Below are 18,952 nucleotides of genomic sequence, written 5' to 3' on the forward strand. Positions count from 1 at the left end.
TGCCCCACGAGCAGCTCCCGGCCGCCTGCCGGGCACCTCCCCAGCACCAGCCGAGCCGGCCGCAGGATGCCCGCTGGAGCAGCGGGAGCGGGCCCGCCGAGACTCCCTGCTCCTTCGGAAAACAAGTCACGTGCAAAGCAAGTTCATTTTAGGCTATTCTACAGGAGCCACCATCCAGCGTGACCGTGCAGAGCATCGCTGCAGGCCCAGCAGGGCACGGTCCTCGGTGCTGTCCGGAGCAGCCCTGGAAGAGCAGAGCAGAGCAGGCAGAGCCCAGGGCCGGGGCGGGCAGCTTCCCCGTAAGACAGGCAGCCTCCCGCACGTACACAGCCGCTGCCCGAGCGGCAAACAAAGCTGCGGAGCCTGCGCACAGCCGCGCTCGGCCCGTGCCATCGCAGCGCAGGTAGCGGCTGCGGGGCAGCCACGGACCCGCGGCGGCCGACGGGCGACAGGCGGGACAAACAACCCCGAGCCCGCAGCTGCCCGGCCGGCCCGAGCGGCCGCGGGCGGAAGGGCTGGCGGGCCGGCGCTGCAGCACAGCCCGCGGGCAGGGCGAGCTCGCCCCGGCACCTTCTGACCCCGCGGAGAGGCCGAGCGCGGGCGGAGTGTCCCCCCCGCCGCCCCGCACACGCTCCCGGCCCGGAGCCCCGCGCCGCCGCCAGCGGAGCCGGCATCGGCTCGGGCTGCCACGGGGGAGGCGGCCGGCTCGCCGCCCGCGGGTAATAAATGAACGCCGGGGGGGAAATTAGGTGCCATGCAAAGAGAAATCTGGGTGGCGATTATGCTGTTTAGGTCTGCAGCGAAAGGCGCTGTCGGCGAGCGCGGAGCAGAAGGAGCGATGAGGGCGGATGGGTCTGAAGTGCAGTGAGTACTAAGGAGATGGTGTACGCGTGGCAGTGTTTATATGAGAGATCAAAACAGAGCCAAGCCCATCCAGGGGAAAAATGGCGACTACCGGGATGGGGAAAACTGAGACACTGGATTAGTTATTATTTTTCATAAATGTATGCACTGCACAAAAGCTAGACACATTGGAAAAGCTGACGATTCATTCTGAAAAAGCGGTGCGTCTATTACCTGTTATTCTGGGATTTTCTGGCCATGGTGCCTGCCTTTGTTTTCTTTCTGGAATAGTCACTATCGAAGGGTAACACTGATGCATAGCCATGTTCTGCTTCTAGGGACAAAGTCAGCATTAGTGGCAATATATTTTTTCCATGCAATTTTTTCCTCCTTTGCAGGAACGCTAGGGTAAAGAACAGAATTTTTTCCGGTTGATTTGTTGGGATTTTATTCTGGCATCTCTTAAAGAAGAGAGACAAAAAAAAACATAACTCGGTAAACCAAAGGGGGGGGAAAAAACAACCCCGAAGTGTCGAAATTAGGAGGATTATTGGAGTGCACATTAAAAACGAGGCGGATCATGCAAACCCTTGTCACGCTGCGCTGGGGGAGGGGAGCTGCCATACAATCACCGACTGCCACACACGGAGCGGCGAGAGGGATCCTGCCACACGCACCGTCCCCATCCTGGGCGGCACAAACAACCCCCTTCTGCTTTGCTTGGGGGGGTAGATATTAAAAAAAAGGCCAAGATCCGAGCAGCGATGCTCCCCCAGCGCGGTGCCGCTGGCGCAGCCCGGGTCCCCCCCGGGCAGGTGCGGGCTCGGGGCCGCTGCCCCGGCCCGGCCGCCGCACAACAAAGGCCGAGAGCGGCTGGGAGCGCCTGCGGGTGCCTGACCGACTGCCCGCCTGCGCCCTGTACCTCGGTCTCTTCGCTCCAAGTACTCGGCCGCTTCCAGGAGGATTAACAGGGAGTTCAATTCCATGGCTGCCCGTCCCGAGCCCCCCGCGCCGAGTTCACGCGCGGGGACTCCCGAGCCCCCGGTTTTAAGGCACCTCGCTCAACCTACATTTGACACACAGCGGACGGGCAGCCCGCGCAGCCAATGGCGAGCGGCGCACGGCCGTGGGGCGGGACGTAAGGAGGCGGCTGGGCCAATCGGCGGCCAGAGGCCCCCCCCCGGCCGGGCAGGGGATGTTGACAGATCCCCGCCGCCCGCGCTCATTGGCTGCCCCTGTAGTAACAATTTAGAAGCCGAAGCTTAGCAACAGCACGTGGTGGCCCGGCCCCCTCGCCCGCTCATTGGCTGCTTCCTTGCATGTTAAGAAGGCCGAAGCCTCCCATTGGTGCGCGGGGCATCATGCAAATGAGGGCGGAGAAGGGGGCCAATGGGGCGGGAGGCGCGTGCCGCGCGGCGGGAGGCGGGGAGAGAGGCGCGGGCAGCCAATGGGCGGGAGGGGGCGTGGCGTTGCCGTGAGGAAGCGGTAGGCGGAGGGCGGGTCCGCAGGAGGCTCCGCCCCCTCGCACGCGCGGGTGGGACGCGCCGGGCGGGCGCGCGCGGGGCAAGCGTGAGGGAAAACGGGAAAAGGGAACGGGGAACAGGGACAGCGGGGTGGCGGAGCCCGCCAGCGACAGTGTGGCAGGAAACGGACGGGCACGAAAAGGACGATACTAACGGGACGCCGGCGGGGCTGTGCAAATGTGCCCGGCACGCGCATCCGTGGCCCCTTGCGGTGCTGAGGCGAGCGAGGGAGACGGCAGCGCTGTAAAAATGGGAGAATCACTGAACCCTGCACAATGGCCTAACCTGCTGCGAAAGAGAAACGGTGGGGAGCTGTCAGGAGCGCGGCCGGAGCTGCCGCCGCCCTTGCCGGGCGCTGAGCGCCGCTGGCCGCGGGGACGCGGGAGCCGTGCGGGGAGCAGCTCCCGGCGGCAGCGCCTCTGCGCCTTCCCTGCCCGCTCTGCCGGCTCTGCCGCCTTATCTCGGGTGGCTGCTGCACAGCTGGTGCCGAAAACCGGTTGGTTTTAGCACGAGCGAGTGTAGTTTTAAAATAGGCATGTTTTAAGCTGTGCTGTGATCACACGTTGGTACATCTTCAGGCCAAAAGTGCTGAAGGCTGTAATCAGTCATCCTGCGGGACGGCACTTGGGCACACAAATACCCATTGGTTTTAATTGAACTGTTTAGGTAAGAGCTGCCCAGCATATAGGATGGATGCAGTGTTGTCCCTGTGTGCTCATTCCTTGGCAAAAGATGTCATCCAGAGTTTCCTTTTAAGAGGATAATAGCAGTTCAGATTAAAACAAGGATTATGGTTTACTGTTTCTACAGCGTTGTGGTAAAGCCACATATACATTACACCTGAGCTTGTATTATTCTGTGTCTTGTTGGCCCAGATGCACAAGTGTAATGTGGCTCTTGAACATTGCTGAAACACAGATCACATTTTACTGCCATTTGGTCCAGGCACCAGGGATAAGAGAAAATACAAGGCAGTGAAGAAAGCAGCATTGTGATTGTAGTTTAAGAGAATTTTGTATATGTTTAGGAAAAGTCTGAAGGACTGTAAATTACAAGGCAAAAGGGAATTTAGTGCATAGATTGCACAGGTAAAAAAAAAATTGCTGTAACATTTTCCACTTGCTGCTTGAACTGTTGAAATCCTGCTGCATGTGGGTGAGACAGTACAGTTTTTACTGTAAAGCCATTGAACCTCGTGGCAGTTTTGCTGTTAACTGGAAGTAGGTTTAGACACAATTTGACATTGCCTTCTGTTACGAAACAGCATGAAACCACACATGCACAGGTCTGCTTTGTCCACACAGGAAAGAAAGCTCCCTTGGCCTGACACGTGCGTAGGGCACTCAGTGAGGAAGATGCAAAGATGCACAGCTAAGGCATCATTGCCCTGCACTGCATCCACAGCAGTACCTCAGGCCTTCAGAACACCTATATTTGTATGTTAGTGTAAATTATCTTAAACTGCTTTGTACACGTGCTGTGCAATCAGTCATACATCAGAAAGGCAGATGAATGTGCCAGGTATGAGGTGCTTGTGTGAAAGCCCAGGATTCAGGTATGGATTTACTGAGGCTCTGAATGCCAAAAGCTCTGCCCCTCCACACTGTGAGTACACCATTTTACCTGGAAAAAAGCTCTGGAAACACAGGGGTATAGCAACCACTGCACAAGACTGTGCTTCAGGAGGGTACACAGCCCGAGCTGAGCACCCTGCCCTCACCAGACACTCCTTGGAGCCCGGGCTGATCCGAGTGCTGAGCTGAATCCACCCTCACCCTGCAGTCCCCATACCCAACTCAGCACCCCTGACCACTCCTGAGGTGAAAACCACTGCTCTCTCTGCTTTCAAATGTGGACACAAGTATGGAAGACAGTTGTTTTAAGGAGATGGAGCACAATTTCACATTGATATTGGCACTTGCCAGGGCCTTGTGCCTCCACGCTTCCCTGCTGCTTTGGTAAGTGAAGAAGCCAGCTGGACTAGGTGCAGGAGAAAGTGTTGTGCAAAAAGGGGCCAGTGCCATCACAAAAGGCACCTGGTCTCTGATCACGGTGGCTCTCAGCCTCAGGAGTCATGAGCTGCATTAGTCTGCTGGAGCTGTAAGTGTGTATGTAACCCCACACACTCTCAGAGCCCCTGCTGATGAAATCCAGGGTAAATGCACACACATTTGGGAAGGACAGGGCTGGCTCATGCCTGACAATCACTGACACGCATTTACCCAGAGCTGCATTGAAGAAGCAACAAAGCAACAACATGTTAGTGCTGAGAAGTTTTATCAAAAATATTTATCCTGGGGGTGAACTCTACTGAGCCCTTCTCAGGAGGCACCACAAAAGCTTTTAAAATACCTAGAAGGAATCATTCTGGATCTGATTTTATTTGTGGCAGGGAACCAGGACTAGTTTTGGTGGTGTCATCGTGGGTTCAGAGGTGTAAAATGGGTGTGAAAGAAGATCGACCAAATTGCTTTAAGAACTGAAGGACAGGCTCTAAGATAGACATGTGCTGGGAGGCTTTGCAGATTTGGGTCTCTAAATAGCTTTCTTCCATTTCTATGAGCAAGCAGCAGGAACAGCTGAGTGCGAAAGGAACAGCTGGCCTTCAGTGATAAGGGGTAGCTGTCACTTCATGGTGAAGTTTGAAAAAGTTTGTATTTAGAAGCAGAAGGGAGAGCTATCAGCAGCCACACCCTAAAAGCTGAGCTGTTTTGCAGTTTCTTTGCCACCTGCACTTGGTGATTGGAATGATAATATTTACTATTTTAAGTGTCACAATGTCTTTCTTTTCCAAAATCTGTCTTGTGGCATGACTTGGCATGTAAGATCAGTGACATCAGAGCTGTTGACTGCCCCTAGCTGTGGTGAGGGCAGAGATCTGAAGCTGATGATCAATGACTCAAGAAACTTCATTCACTATTTCCCACATATGGCCTTAAAGACATAATTAGACCTACCCTGCTTTTCAGATTTGGCTCATTGTCTCTACTGCATGTTTCTTTCTTTAATCTTTTAAAATTCCATACTACATTATATCCCGCTGTCCAGAGATAAGCCCTTCACTGTGCCTTGGACTCCATCCCTCTGTTTTCTTGGGTGTTGCAAGGTTTAAGTAATTAGCAAAGACTAACTCATCTGCCCACATAGGAGGGGATCTGCCCTCAGGGCTGGCACTGACAAGTTTCATCTCCCTGACTCAGTATCTCAAATTCCATTTATTCCTCATCTTACCTGTGATTCAGATAATGAACTGTTTCCTGGACACAGAAACCAAAACACCTGAAAGTTGAAGGTGGAACTTTTGGAGGAAGTTTCAAAAGTAACAACTTTGTCAGTGCCCCAGCCCAGTTTGAGACACTGATTCTGTTTACTCTGCCAAGTAAAGCAGATCTCAAATGGCAGGTGCCACAGCATCTGCTTGGCCCTGTATCTAGACTGCTACTGGTGCACATGTGGCTTTTAGTCATCACCTTATTTTATGTGTGCTTTACTTTAAGTTTGGGGTGGTTTCTCTAAGTTCAAAGTGCCTGAAGATGGGAGCAGCCCATCAGAGAGCTCCTTTCACACCCTGAAGCTGAGGTTACATGACATGAAGATATGTGGGCTGTCAGGGTTGATGAGTTGCTGCTGCAGTGTTGAGGAACTGTGTCCTGTGAGGAGTCATGTCTGTGCAACCTCACCCCATGAGCTTTCTGGGTTGGTCCTCTACTGTCATACCCCTTCAGCTGCACCCAGGCGTTGGCTTGGAGAAGAGCTTGGTCCAAGGATCACAACAACAAATAGTATGGATACTGTGGATTCCTGGGCACCTGAGTGGCTTCCATGCATTTGATGGGCTCTCTATGTGAAGCTCACTCGTCCACCTTGCTGCCTGGCCTTGACCAGTTGTTTGCTGCAGTGTTTGAACCACCAGCTTTCCCAAAGCAATTGAATTTTTCCTGATTTTGCTTGGGATTTAGCACAGGCTTATGTACTGCTGTGGTACCCACATGCTTGAAAGCCAAATCTAAAAAGAAAAAGTACTTCAAACTGAATGCCAGTCCCTTGTAACATTCTTTTCATGTTAATTGCTGTTATTATGAAAGACAACATTTGTATGTTGGTGTCCTTGAGAGTTTGGCTGCAGGGAGAGCCCCTCTCTCGGGGAGCCAGCGCTCCCCGAGCAGTGCCCTGACGCCAGGCCCTGCAGCCATTCCTGCCAGCAGGCATGAAATTATTCTGAACTGATTGAAGTGAAGCATAGATTGAAAAGCTTGAGAGACACTGCTTTACTCCATCGTCCTGCTCTGTCTAAACCGTGCCTGGCAATTTTAAATAGCGTCATCCCAAAAATTCCCTCTGACACTGCCACGCTGGAAGTGCTTTTCAGGAGGCAGTGGTATTGCTGCTTTCATTTTAAAAGACAAAAAAGAAATGAGATGGGGAAAAAAACCTGGCCAGTACCACTCAGCAAGGGCAGGACAAGGGTTGGGAGGGTGGCTGGGTGTCCCAGTGCCCAGTCTGGCTTGTATGGCATTGATATACTGCAGAGTAAGGATTTGTTATGTTATTTCAGATCTGAATCTCAGAGATGTCATGGCCTTATTACATTCCCTTGGTGTAGGAAAAAGGCTTTGTATTGCATTAATCTTCCACAAGGGGCCTTGTGTACACTTGTATTGCATTAAGCTTCCACAAAATATAGAGACTAGTGCAGTACAGAAAAGCTTTGAAGAAATCATGGCTCAGACCCACTTTGTTCAAGTGCTTTTGGGGGATATGGGCATCTGCCTGAGGTCACTGCTTGAATGGGCTGGCAAATTAAACATTTCTCCTTTAGCTGATAAAATCAGGCTTTCTTGTTGGGTGACTTTGACACAAGCACATCATATAGAAGTAAAAGAATGTTCTACCTCACTGTGATCATCTTCTAAGCTGCCTTGATGCTTAGCACCCTGCTGCAGTCCAGGACAGACAGAGAAACAGAGCAGGGGTGTGCATTTGTGCTACCAAATGGAGCTGAAACCAGCCTGCCTTTAGCAAACATGTTAGAATGTTCACTAAAGGAGGGAGGAAGCTGTGAGCTTTATAAATAAAATCAGGCAGTGGTAACACAGTCTCAATTACATCTATCCTCTGAATGTAAAAAAATAACATTTTCTTACCCAAGATACCTGCATCCTGTGTATCTGTCAGTTGTGACTTCTGAGTTACAGGAAGAAGCCCCAAGGAATTTGTATTGGTTTTTGGTGTGAAAATCCATCCGGATATGGAAGAATGAGTTCATGCATCCTATGGAGACCAAAAAAATAGTGAGCAGTCATTAATTTATAGTATATTCATTACAGAGGAGGAACCAAGAAAGAAAAAGTTATATTTACAAATTTAAGCATGGAGATTTCTCACCTGGGTGCTTGGACATGCAAAATCTACTGAGTTTTAATCTGGGTGAATCAGTTAATGAAATGAGAAGGCAATTAGAGCTCTGAGATGTCTTTCCATAAACCCATTCTCCAGGAACCAAGTGCGTGCATACCTATATGGGAGAACAGGTTTTATCAGAGGACAGATATCTGTAACATATTAATAGGGCTGCAGCAATTATATATGGAAATTGTTGAGTTCTGTTCCCAGTAGGGAAAAAATCATACCTAATGTGGCTGATGCAAATCTGCTGCCATAGGATCCTATCATTTGTATCAGCTGTGATGGAACCAAGTGAATCTGTGATGGGAAGATTGCAGGCACATCCCATATTGCACAGTAATGGTAATACCCTGCATTTCTATAGCATGTCCAACTCAATCATTTTAGACTGCTTAGTCAAGATTTTCCAGTTCAGGCATTTAACAGATATTAATAATTAGGCAAATAAAATGCTGTTCAGCTGATTGAGGGAGGAATCAGTATTGATCCTGGGCCTCATGCTGCTGGTATAGTTGGGCCAGTATTGTCGTGGTGGAGATAAGAGAGCTCGTCCATCAATACACACATTTGAGAGAAGATCAAAACAACCCAGGTGGTAAATAACCTGGACACTTGCCTGCAGGACCTAAAATTAGAGATCAGCACAAAGACTTGGCAGGTGAATACTCAGCAGATGCTGTCTTATCTCTCTATTTGCTTTGGAAGATTGGGGATGACCCAAAACATGTTGAAATCAATTTGTATCTTCTCCTTTATTTCAATAGGCTATGCACTAGCCTCTAATCATTTGTGGGCCTAATCAAATGATTTTTCTCATTGCCAGCTAATTACTCCTATGGAGAAATGAAACAATGTTAGATGAGCACTCTGTAGGAACGGTATCTATACCGTATGGCTTAGAATAAAAAATTATGGGCTTGATTTCACACTGTCTTGAAGTCTCTTATTCCACCTAAAACAAGGACAATTTCCCACTCTTTTCTTGGTATGAATATGAGCGAAGATTTAAGTGGAATGACTGTAACAAGCTCCCTTCCTTATGCAACCAAAAAAAAAAGCTACTGCAAGCAGGAAATCATTGGCTTTCAGCACCAAGAGAGGAAGAAGCAATGCATTTAAATTGCAACAAGGAGGTTGGGTATCAGCAAAATGTTCTGTTGGTGAGGACAGTGAGCATGGGGCTGGGATACTTGGGGAGCCTTTGGCACCTCCAGCTTGGCTCCAGCCCCAGGCAGGGGATGGAGCACCCAGAGACTTCCTGGGCCACTGTTGACAGTGTCTGGTTGGAGTTCTGCCACAATTTGGGGGAAAATGCCAGGTGCAGGACAAAGACAAATTCAGTGCCATCACTTTGCCATTTGCTCTATTTGACACATGACAAAGCAGGAAATATGAAAATGTGAAATCTGCAATTAATTAGATAATGGGAAATCAGTCATGCTAATAAGTATCTAAATGTTGTCAGACTTCAATTATAGCTTTGTGGATAGGACTGATCTAGTGATCACTTTCTTTAGCAATCATAGGTGGAAGGCTGCATAGGTCTGAGCTACTGATCCTATGTGCATCTTCCCTGTAATATTTCCCAGCTAAACCTTCAAGCTGAGTGTTGGATTTGAGGCATTGCATGGGGCACTGAATCTCAGCAAAGGGAAGATCTTTGTTCAACAATCCCAAAAAACTTCTTTGACATCATGGAGGGGGAAAGAAATGGCCTGCACAAAAGGCACAACTTGCTGAAAGCAACATTGCATGCCAAAAAAAGCACCACTTAAACTGCACTGTGTGTTTGTGGAGCAGAATCTAAGGTGCTGTAGCATGGAGTGGTTACGCCCAGCCTTACAGGACCCATACAGCACTGTGAATGTAAAATGTGATATATGCAAAATGCAAACATTCATATGAGCCAGCAGTGCCCTGGCAGCCAGGAGGACCAGCTGTGTCCTGGGGGAATCAGGTCCAGCATTGCCACTGGGGACAGGGAGGGGATTGTCCTGCTCTGCTCTGCTCTAGGGCAGCCTCACCTCGAGGGCTGGGGGCAGTTTTGGGTGCCACAATATAAGCAGGATATAAAGCTACTACAGAGCATCCAAAGGAGGGCAACGAAGATGGTGAAGGGCCTCAAGGGGAAACTGTATGAGGAGAGGCTGAGGGCACTTGGTCTGTCCAGCCTGGAGGAAACTGAGGGGAGACCTCAGTGCAGATACAAATTCCTTATGAGGGGCAGAGGAGGGGCAGACATTGATCTCTTTTTGGTGGTGATAGTGACAGGACCTGAGAGAACGGCCTGAAGTTTTGTCAGGGGAAGTTTAGGTTGGATATTAGGGAAAAGTTCTTTATCCAGAGGGTGGTTGGGCACTGGAACAGGCTCCCTAAGAAAGTGGTCACAGCACCAAGCCTGACAGAGCTCAACAAGCATTTGGACAACTCTCTCAGGCCCATGGTGTGATTCTTGGAGTGTTCTGTGCAGGCCCAGGAGTTGGACTTTGATGATCCTTGTGGGCCCCTCTCAACTCAGGATATTCTGTGATTCTATGATTTAATCTCAGGCAGATGTTTATCCTTCAAGTGTCATGTAGAGTGCCATGTTCTTTGTGTTGATTCTAGCATTGAGAGAAAATTTCAGTAACAAGGTGCTAGTGAGATGGAAGAAAATGGGGGGCAGGATGGAGAATTTAACTTGTTTGGTTTATTTATTTTCCTTCCAGCTTTCCACAGGTCTATTTTTTTACCTTGTTCTTGGCTCTATGTCTCTGATCCCTTCTGTCCTGTTCTTGTTCACTTTCCTTTGTTGCTGATGGTTTCACGCTGTTTCCATTCCTCTCCTTTGGTGTGACACAGATTCTCTGCCTGAGCCCCATCCAAGGTGTTGGACTCCCTGCAGTTACAGCACAGTCTCAACACCAGGGACATGACTTCCTGCTTCTCTGACAGCGTCTGCATTGTGTAAGTGAATGTGTGGTTTATCAGCCCACAGAAAAGAAGTTTCACTGTATTACTTAATGGATTCTCCTTTTTCTGCCTTCTCAGGACACTGGCAGCTCTTCACCTCTTCTTCATTGTCGCTGGTCTCTTGGTATCTGCAGGAGACTGCTCTAGATGATCTACACACACCAAGAGAGCTTTGCTTCATGTGGAGACCCTACAGTCAACACAGAGAAAACACATAAAGGTATGAGAAAGTTGTTATGAATAAATATTCCCTATGCAGAGGGAAGTAGAAACACAAAAAAAATCCCTTGATCTCATGACTAGAGGAATGAGATACCTGTAATAACTTGTATATCTCACATCCAGTTCAGGGCTTTCACCACAAAATAGTCCTCCTGTCCACTGAGACCAGGGTACACAGGGATGGATTTTTACTTTTTTCACTCTTTCAGGTGTGCTAAGGATGGTGGAAGGTAGGACCTGTACCCAACAATACAGCAGTATTGGGACAGTGCATTTCACCACTCACTCCCTCATGTGGGAAAGTCTAACTTACACCAAGTCACTCTGTCACCTCTCTGTTTTTGAATGAAAGGTTGAGGGTTGTTTAACAGTGCTAAATATATTGGCAGTCACCCAGGGGATGAGAAGATCACTAGTAGTATTTTCTTCTATTTAAAAAGATAGGTGCAATAATCAGAGGTGCTCTGATGAGACTTAAAGCTTTAACTTCTAATAACCATCTGTCTGGAGTTTGCAGACACCCCTGATCTACAGCTACAAGGTATTTGAATTAGCATCCCAATCCTGTGAACTCAGAAAGTCCCTGAAGAGAGGTAACCTCTGATTGCTGAGGAATAGTACTGCTCAGTTCTGAAACACTGACACAAACCACACTATAGCTGTGCATGAGCAAAGGCTGACACAACCACACAAAAGATATCCATAAATGTTTTTTAGACATCAGGTAGACAATCTTTGGTCTCATTCTTCTGTTTGCATCCTTGCCTTTGCTTCCCAAATTCAGACACATGTTTTTCACTAGGCAGGCAGTATGATGGCTTAAGGAAAAAGAGGTCAGTGCTATTACCTCAGTGTGACCTCTGTTTTCATTGTCTGTACCTTTGACATCTAATCGAACACACATTAAACTATCCAAAATGCACACATCTGGGCTCTTTGTAGAGAATGTTTGTTTCATTTTTTAAAGCTTTGCTTACCTGTGGAGTCTACTATTTATTGTATGATGCTTTTTGCCACTTAGGCACTATGCTTAATCAGATTTGTAAATTAATTCTCTCCTGGGGTTTCTCTTTGTGTGTTCAGAAAGCATAAAAAGTGTTAATGACACGCTTCAAAACACACACTGGTTACATTAGTCATCCTCTCAGCATAAGAGTTTTATGGAGAATACTTTCAGTTAAAAAAAAGCCTTTAATCCAGTTTATTTCCCCCACTTTTGATCCCTAGAGTTATGTTACATGTTAGTAAACAGCTACACAACATGCAAAGGCTGTAATTGCCTTTTTTTTTTTTTCCTAGAGGAAAAGAGCTACTGTTTACATCTTGAAATATCTATTATTACTTTTTGTGATATATTCAACTGAAAACATTTTCATACAGGAAATTCGCCTTGTTCTGGAAGATGGAAAGCTGGTTGTAAAAATGAGCACTGCTGAATCACAACATGCCTTCCTCCTGCTCTCCCTGCCCAGCAGTCCCAGCCCACATCAGGGCTGACACAGGATGGGAAAGAGCAGCTTGGATGGGGAGCACCAAACTCTGCATCAGTGCTGCCCACGCCTTCATGGACAGACCATCCCTCACACGCCGTGCTCCTTCCTTGGCAAGCTGTTCAAAGCACCTCCTAGTCAACAAACCCCTCTGGGGCAAACACTGCAAAGTGGGAAAGAATTTGCATGGCAGAAAATGTCACTGATGTTGGTGACACGTTGGAGGAGAGGGTGCTTGGCCAGCACTGCAGTGTCCCTTGGCAAGAAAGGAGGACTGCCATGGCCACTGCTCTGCAGCCTGAGAGCTGCAGTGACAACAAACTGCAGCACACCACCTTGGAAGTGAGGGGTACTTCCCAGAAGTCATTTGCACAGACAAGTCAATTTCCACAGACAAATGTGGTTGCAGTCCTCACTTTATGCCAGTGGGCTCAGCAGAAAATCTCTCCTCATACTGCACACTCACTTTTGTACTCTCTAGGAGTCTTATCTACACACCCCACCCCAACCCACACACTCCCCCAATCTCTCGGCCCTTTGTGTTTCACAGGAAACAAGTAGATAAACCACATCTTTCAATTTCCTAATTATGCAAAAACGTAGAAACTCCTAAACTTTCAGAAGCTCAAAAAATGCTGACATGGTTGGAAAAAAACAGGCAAAGTGGAGACCTGAAACCAAATGGGGATTTCACACTGGGATGTCATAAACATTACGAAGATGAGGGGTGTGCTCACAGAACACTCACATGTTTTTGCTGAAACAGAACAGCGGTGGATGGTAAAGAGAGCCCCATCTTTGAGGAAGGACCCAGCAGGAGGAAAATCTTTTGTCTGATGGAGCAATCCATGATTCTGAGAAGAGAAAACATTGCGTTGATTGTTGCAGAGAGGAACTTGCTCAGCTCAGTGGGGAGGAACCTGGCTCTAGCACTGCTCTCCAGCAGGACCCTGGGGATTTCTAGATGTGTTTTTGGCCAGACCACTTCTTCTCTCCCAGCCTCCCTCTTTCCTTGGATCTGTGCCTGCCTCAGAGCTGTGGGATAACCAGGACTTCATCCATTCTGCACCAACATGGGGACATGCAAATGCACTAAGTGCATGCAATGGAGCCCCAGCAAGAAGCCAGAGAGCAGCTATGCCTGTGCTGTTGCCCCCTCACTTCTGAGTGCCACAGTCACTGCCTGTCCATTGGCTGTCACATGTTTGTGTTCCTGGGACACCTGGAGAGGCTGAGTTCATCCCATCAGTGCAGCTGCTTGTTCCGCTTTTCCCTGGTTTCACATGTTCACTCTCAAATCTTCTCCTTCTTGCCAGTTGCTTCAGACCACATGATTTAACCCTTTGCAAATTTTCCCACATTCAGGAACAATTTTGGGCAATGGGAAGGACATCCAAAGAACTGAACCTGCAGGGTAGGTGGGCTGGTGGTGAGAGCAGCCTGTTGGAGCCCACTGCTGCTAGCAGGGAATGCTGCAGCCCGTGGTACCAGTACTTACAGAGCCCTTTTCCCCCAGTTCCCACATCATAACAGCCTGTACAGGTCTCTAGCTTCTCGCTTGCTATTTCCTTGTTCCAATGTCTGTATTCTTTTTCCTTGGGAAACAGCAGAGTGACAGGAAGCAGGAATCCCTGATTCTGGTGAGTTCTGGCCATGAGTGCCACAATTGTCAGCCAGATGCCAAGAAACCCATGTCATTCACAGGCAACATTTGTTTCCTTAGCAGCTCTTCTGTTGTCTGGCACATTGTCAAGGGCAAAGGAAGAGGGCAGGTTCATCAAGCACTGCTGGCCAGGCTTGCAGGCAGCGTGCAGGCTTGGAGGACTGACTGCAGCAGGGCATGGGCGGCGTTTTCTGCAGCCTGTGCTGCTGCTTTGACATCAAATTACTCAGGTCCTGTAGGTTAATATGGTTACCAGTTCATATATAGGGAAAGATGTGTTAAAACACCAGTTTGAAGGGCAGGACTGTTGTGAGGACCTGAGCACCTTCCTCCTAAGAAGCTTTGGCCTGTCTGCAGGGCAGCTGTACTACCTTGTCCTGGATGAGGAGCTGCTGCCTGTCCTGTCCCAAACCTGTCCCAACCTCTCTTTCTGTTTCCACAACACTGAGAGGAGAACATGAGGGTGGTGTCTCTGTGGCTCTCCAGCTCCTGCTTTAACTAAAAGGATGTTTATTTCCTGCAAAGGAAAGCACAGTCAGCTGTCATGCTAGAGGAAAATAAAACACACTGCCAGACTGGTATATTTTACACATCTGCATAGAGATTTCATCAGAGCTTAACTTGGCTTATCAAACCAAGCCCTAATTTTGCACATCACTAGTGGACAAGCTCGGGGGACTAATGCAGACAGGGACATGCTCAGTTTGTTCCCAGTGTGGTTGTCACATGAGACAGTCCCAGTTGGAGTAAGCATTGAAAGTATTGAAAATGGACACTGACCATGTGGAGCTCGGGAAATGGAAGAATATGACATTAATGCTGCAGATATTACACATTCCTGGTGATCTGCTGCTGAGTGGTGCCACATGGCTTCACTGCGTGGTGCTTGTCCGGCACATTTGTTGCTCCAGTGAAATTTGGTTCCTTCAAAACACCCCATAGGCTGAGGCATTGCAGGGTGTCCTGTATGACTGTGAGAATCAGAAATTCATGGTAGCATTGGAGGATCAGAAATGTGGACTTTTTAGGTAGAGAAGGACTTACTGTCCATGCCTAATGGTGGCCTTGGGAATGGATTAGAGAATCATGCAGCAAAGCTTCTTGACTCCATGAGGTCCTGAATCTTCCTGTTGTTTCTTGCAATTCCTTTATCTGTATCCATCATGGAATGGGTAATCATGCCCATTTCAGCCTAACATTGTCCCATTTTCCTTTTATTTCCCCTTACACTATTACACATAGCAATCATTTTTGGCCACGAACATTTTTATTTTTGTTAACTGAGGTATTTTTCACAACAAAAATCTTTCTAAGTCTGGTTACTGTTTTCCCTTATTGTGAATATTCATTCAGCACTTACCTTTGCCAAAGATGATGTAGTGCAAGCAGGTGTCACAGCCGTACGGAAAGCACATTTCATTTCTGACAGTGATCCTGCTGTTTCAGTAGAAGCCTACCCCATGCAGAGATAGGCTGGTTAGATCAAACTGTACTAATTGCAGAGTGATTTGGAAATCTGTTCCACTTGCAAACAGAATGAATCCAACACTTTGTAACATTGAATTAACAAAGGTCACATTTCATAAATATTACCAAGCAATTTTCATGGATAATGCAGCAGGCTAGTTAATGATTAGAGCAGTAAACCTCTGACGTAAAGCCACGATGAATAAGGGACATATTTTTACAGCTTCCGTTATTATTGCCTCAGGGATCTTAACTAAAAGCAGCAGAAATTATTAGGTTCCAACATATCTTTAAAATCTAACCAGTCAGGCTGTATCTGGTCTTCCCAATGGCTTTTGTATTACAAACTAGAAAATTCAGGATTTCAGAGTATCAGCTAGATTCTCAGTGGGGGAAAAAAAAAAAGCATACTGGTTTCAGTCCAGTTCTACTGGACTCTGCAGTGTAAAAACCAGTTTTGGTAACTGGTGGGAATTGGCATAGCTCAGATTAAGAAGGGATGGAATTCTCCCTCATGCCCCAACTGCTGAATCTGCTGGATCAGGGCAGCAACCTTTAGTAAAGATGTAGTTCTGCTCCAAGGACTGATCCCAGGGACGGGCTCTCCTCCGAAAACTTGGTCTAAACTGGGTCAAAACACTTTTTCTTAGATTGGAATGAATTACCTGAGCAGTAATCTTGATGAAGTCTGTAGGATTAGCTCTGTAGAGAACCAGTGTTGAACATGTTATGATGGAATGAATCCTTATGAATCCCTGGGATTAAACAGAAATCTTGGGCCCAGGTATAAACAGAGGACTCAAAACCAGTGAATGTAATTTTCTAGGACTTAATTAGGCATGTTTTTATCTGATAGTCACACACTCATAGACAACCAGTATTTCTTAGTAGGGTTTCATCTTCTGTGAGCTATTTGTGTCTGAATTTTATGGGTTAGAAAACCTTGGTATACAGCTGTGGAACAACTGCCATCCAGCAGTGCTGAAGGATGCTTGGGAATCAGCAAAATTCCAGCAGGTATTTTATATTTCCTTCATCCAGAAGAAACCAACAGGGATGGAAAGTTGCTATTGCCAATCTATAATACATTTTTGAGAGAAATTATGTGTGAAACATGCAGCCCTTTGTGAAACATGCAGTGATGTCCACGTGCTTGGATGAAGAGGTGGAACTTGTTACATCTCCATTTGGGAAGGCCATTTGATGAGATGAAATGTGAATTGTCCATGCACTGACACCATTTGGACATGACAGGTTTTGATTTTCAATTTTTAGGTGCTCATGCTCTAAGGCCATTCAGAACCTACAGCTAAAACTTAATTCTTTGAAAACCTAGTCCAATTAACATGACAGAAAAAAACAAAACCAAATCAAACAAAACCCCAACATTAATGGAAGTAGCAACTCAGCTAAACATAAAATAGCCCTAATTGTGAAAACCAGCCTAAAGCAGCATCAGGACCAGAGTCAGAAGAAACCTAGAAGGCTTTTTTCCCACAGCTGGACCCAGAGGACCCTGACAGGCAGAGGGCTGCAGGGTCACTGCTCCCTGGAGGGCTCACCCTGCCTGCAGACAGAACTTTCTCCAGCCCTGCCTCCATCCCAGCTGGAACGGGCTGAAAAATAACTGGAAGTTTCTTGTCAGACCAAACACACAGCACAGCCAGTTCTTCATTGACAAATGAGAGAAAGAAAACAAAATATCACACTGTCATTTAAAAATAGCTTCAGCAGAAATACCACGGGCAGAGCTTTCACCGAGCAGAGATCAGAGACTGATTAGGGAGGGTTATCAGCGTACCTGGTGCCGGATAAAACCCGATCCCGCCGCAAGGCGCTCTCACTCAGCCGGACACATTGTGGGGGTGTGGTGAATGCCTGAGAAACTCTAGAAGTTTTCTGATAATGCAGGAGTTTGAAACAAGGGGGTTCTGCTCCTTGCCTGCAATGCCACTTTGGGAAAACTCCATGTGGTGCCAAGTGGCATTTTTGGATTTTGGTGGGACAGGGCCACTCACTGTCCATGACAAATGCAAGCTGGCTTGTTCTGCTGCCAAAGTGGGGAGAGCTGTGCAAGGGTGATCCCCCCTGTAAATGATAGTGAAAGCATTTCTAAAGGAGAGGCACCAAAGTTCAGCCCAGGTTTGGGGACTTCCACTTTTAAAGCACAGTGTGTGCGACATGCAACAGTTTTCCAATGGCAAAGCTCAAATTGCATGACCCAGGATTTAGGGTTATTGCAACTTCTAACATTCCTCGCGGTCTTCTGCCTCTTGATTCTGCTTATACAAAGAATTCAGGTGTTAAAATGAATGTATTTTTCTTGATCTGTTTATTGTAAAGTACTTAGGCATAATTTAATTTGCAACTGTTATTTTGGTCTATTTGCATTATTCTAATTATTTGATCCGATAGGGGAATTATTATTCACTAGCTGAAGAAAATTGTGCAATGAACAAAAACACACCAGTTTGCCTAAGAGACTCTAGGATGTATTTCTAGACAAAAGAAGAAATTGATGGAAAGATGTCAAGAGCAAGTCCTGAGTTTTTCTGAGATGGTACAATTTGTTAGTTTACCATAGTCCCATCAAGACGTACCTTGACCCATCACTTGTCCAAAACTTCATATCAGGAGCTGTGGCTGAAATCCAGATGCTTGAAACACTGTCAGTACTGAAAAAAAGAAAACAAGTATATTAGAAGAAAAGCAACTGGATGAGTAGCTCTGCTAAGTCAAGTGTCATTCTCATGACCCTAAGATTAAATATCTTTCCTGTTTTTATGTATCCTGACTGTTCTTGACACGTGACTGCAAAAGCAAAGCACAGCACAATGGAAATATGTGCAAAACTATCAAAACCACAGAAACAGACAAATCAGGTAGCATGGTGACCTACCCCAAAGCAGGGAGTCCCCCTCCTGGGGCTGCCCTCACAGCTGGCACCCATCCACAGCTGGATGTGTGCCCTGCTGGTTGGATGCCATCATGTGCAGCGTGCTCGGGAGGGCAGAGTCCCTGCCTCTGCACTCAGGACTGAGGACATGGCATCTGCTGCCTTGCCAAAGCCACTTCATGGAGTGGGCAACACCCCAAGAGCACAGCAGTGCCTGCAGTCAGCGTGGCCCTCCCCTGCCCCTGGGGTACAGCTGCTCACAGCCATGTTGTGCAGCAAGCAGGGGGATGCAGAAGCCTCGCTCTGGGTCTCCTTGCAGGAGTCATCTTGCACCCATCCTTTCCCCTCTTTTTGTCCCATTCCCAGGATCTTGGCCATGAGGAGTTCCCACCATTCTTGCTCTTCCAGGCTATCTTCAACATGCTGTCTTGGGTGATTCTGTAATCTCCCAGGGAGCTGCATTTCTGAGACTTCTCTTCCTGCACAATGT

General features: G+C 47.6%; 1 protein-coding gene across 3 annotated transcripts in view; it reads right to left on the reverse strand.

The window, feature by feature from the left end:
- Positions 1 to 1,996, reverse strand: part of MXD4 (MAX dimerization protein 4) — a 38,697-nt gene extending 36,701 nt beyond the window's left edge. The window contains exons 1-2 of one of the 3 annotated variants that reach the window (XM_039723825.1): positions 1,766 to 1,996; positions 1,078 to 1,246 (exon numbers count right to left, since the gene is read on the reverse strand). In XM_039723825.1, the coding sequence (XP_039579759.1) occupies positions 1,078 to 1,246; positions 1,766 to 1,829 (233 nt within the window). In that variant the 5' untranslated portion in view covers positions 1,830 to 1,996. The remainder of the gene's footprint in view (positions 1 to 1,077; positions 1,247 to 1,765) is intronic. The other 2 variants (XM_039723827.1, XM_039723826.1) reach the window with 2 other exon arrangements.
- Between the last annotated feature and the right edge of the window lie 16,956 nt (positions 1,997 to 18,952).

This window comes from Passer montanus, unplaced genomic scaffold (genome assembly GCF_014805655.1).
Source record: "Passer montanus isolate IOZ18808 unplaced genomic scaffold, ASM1480565v1 scaffold51, whole genome shotgun sequence".
Taxonomy (NCBI): domain Eukaryota; kingdom Metazoa; phylum Chordata; class Aves; order Passeriformes; family Passeridae; genus Passer; species Passer montanus.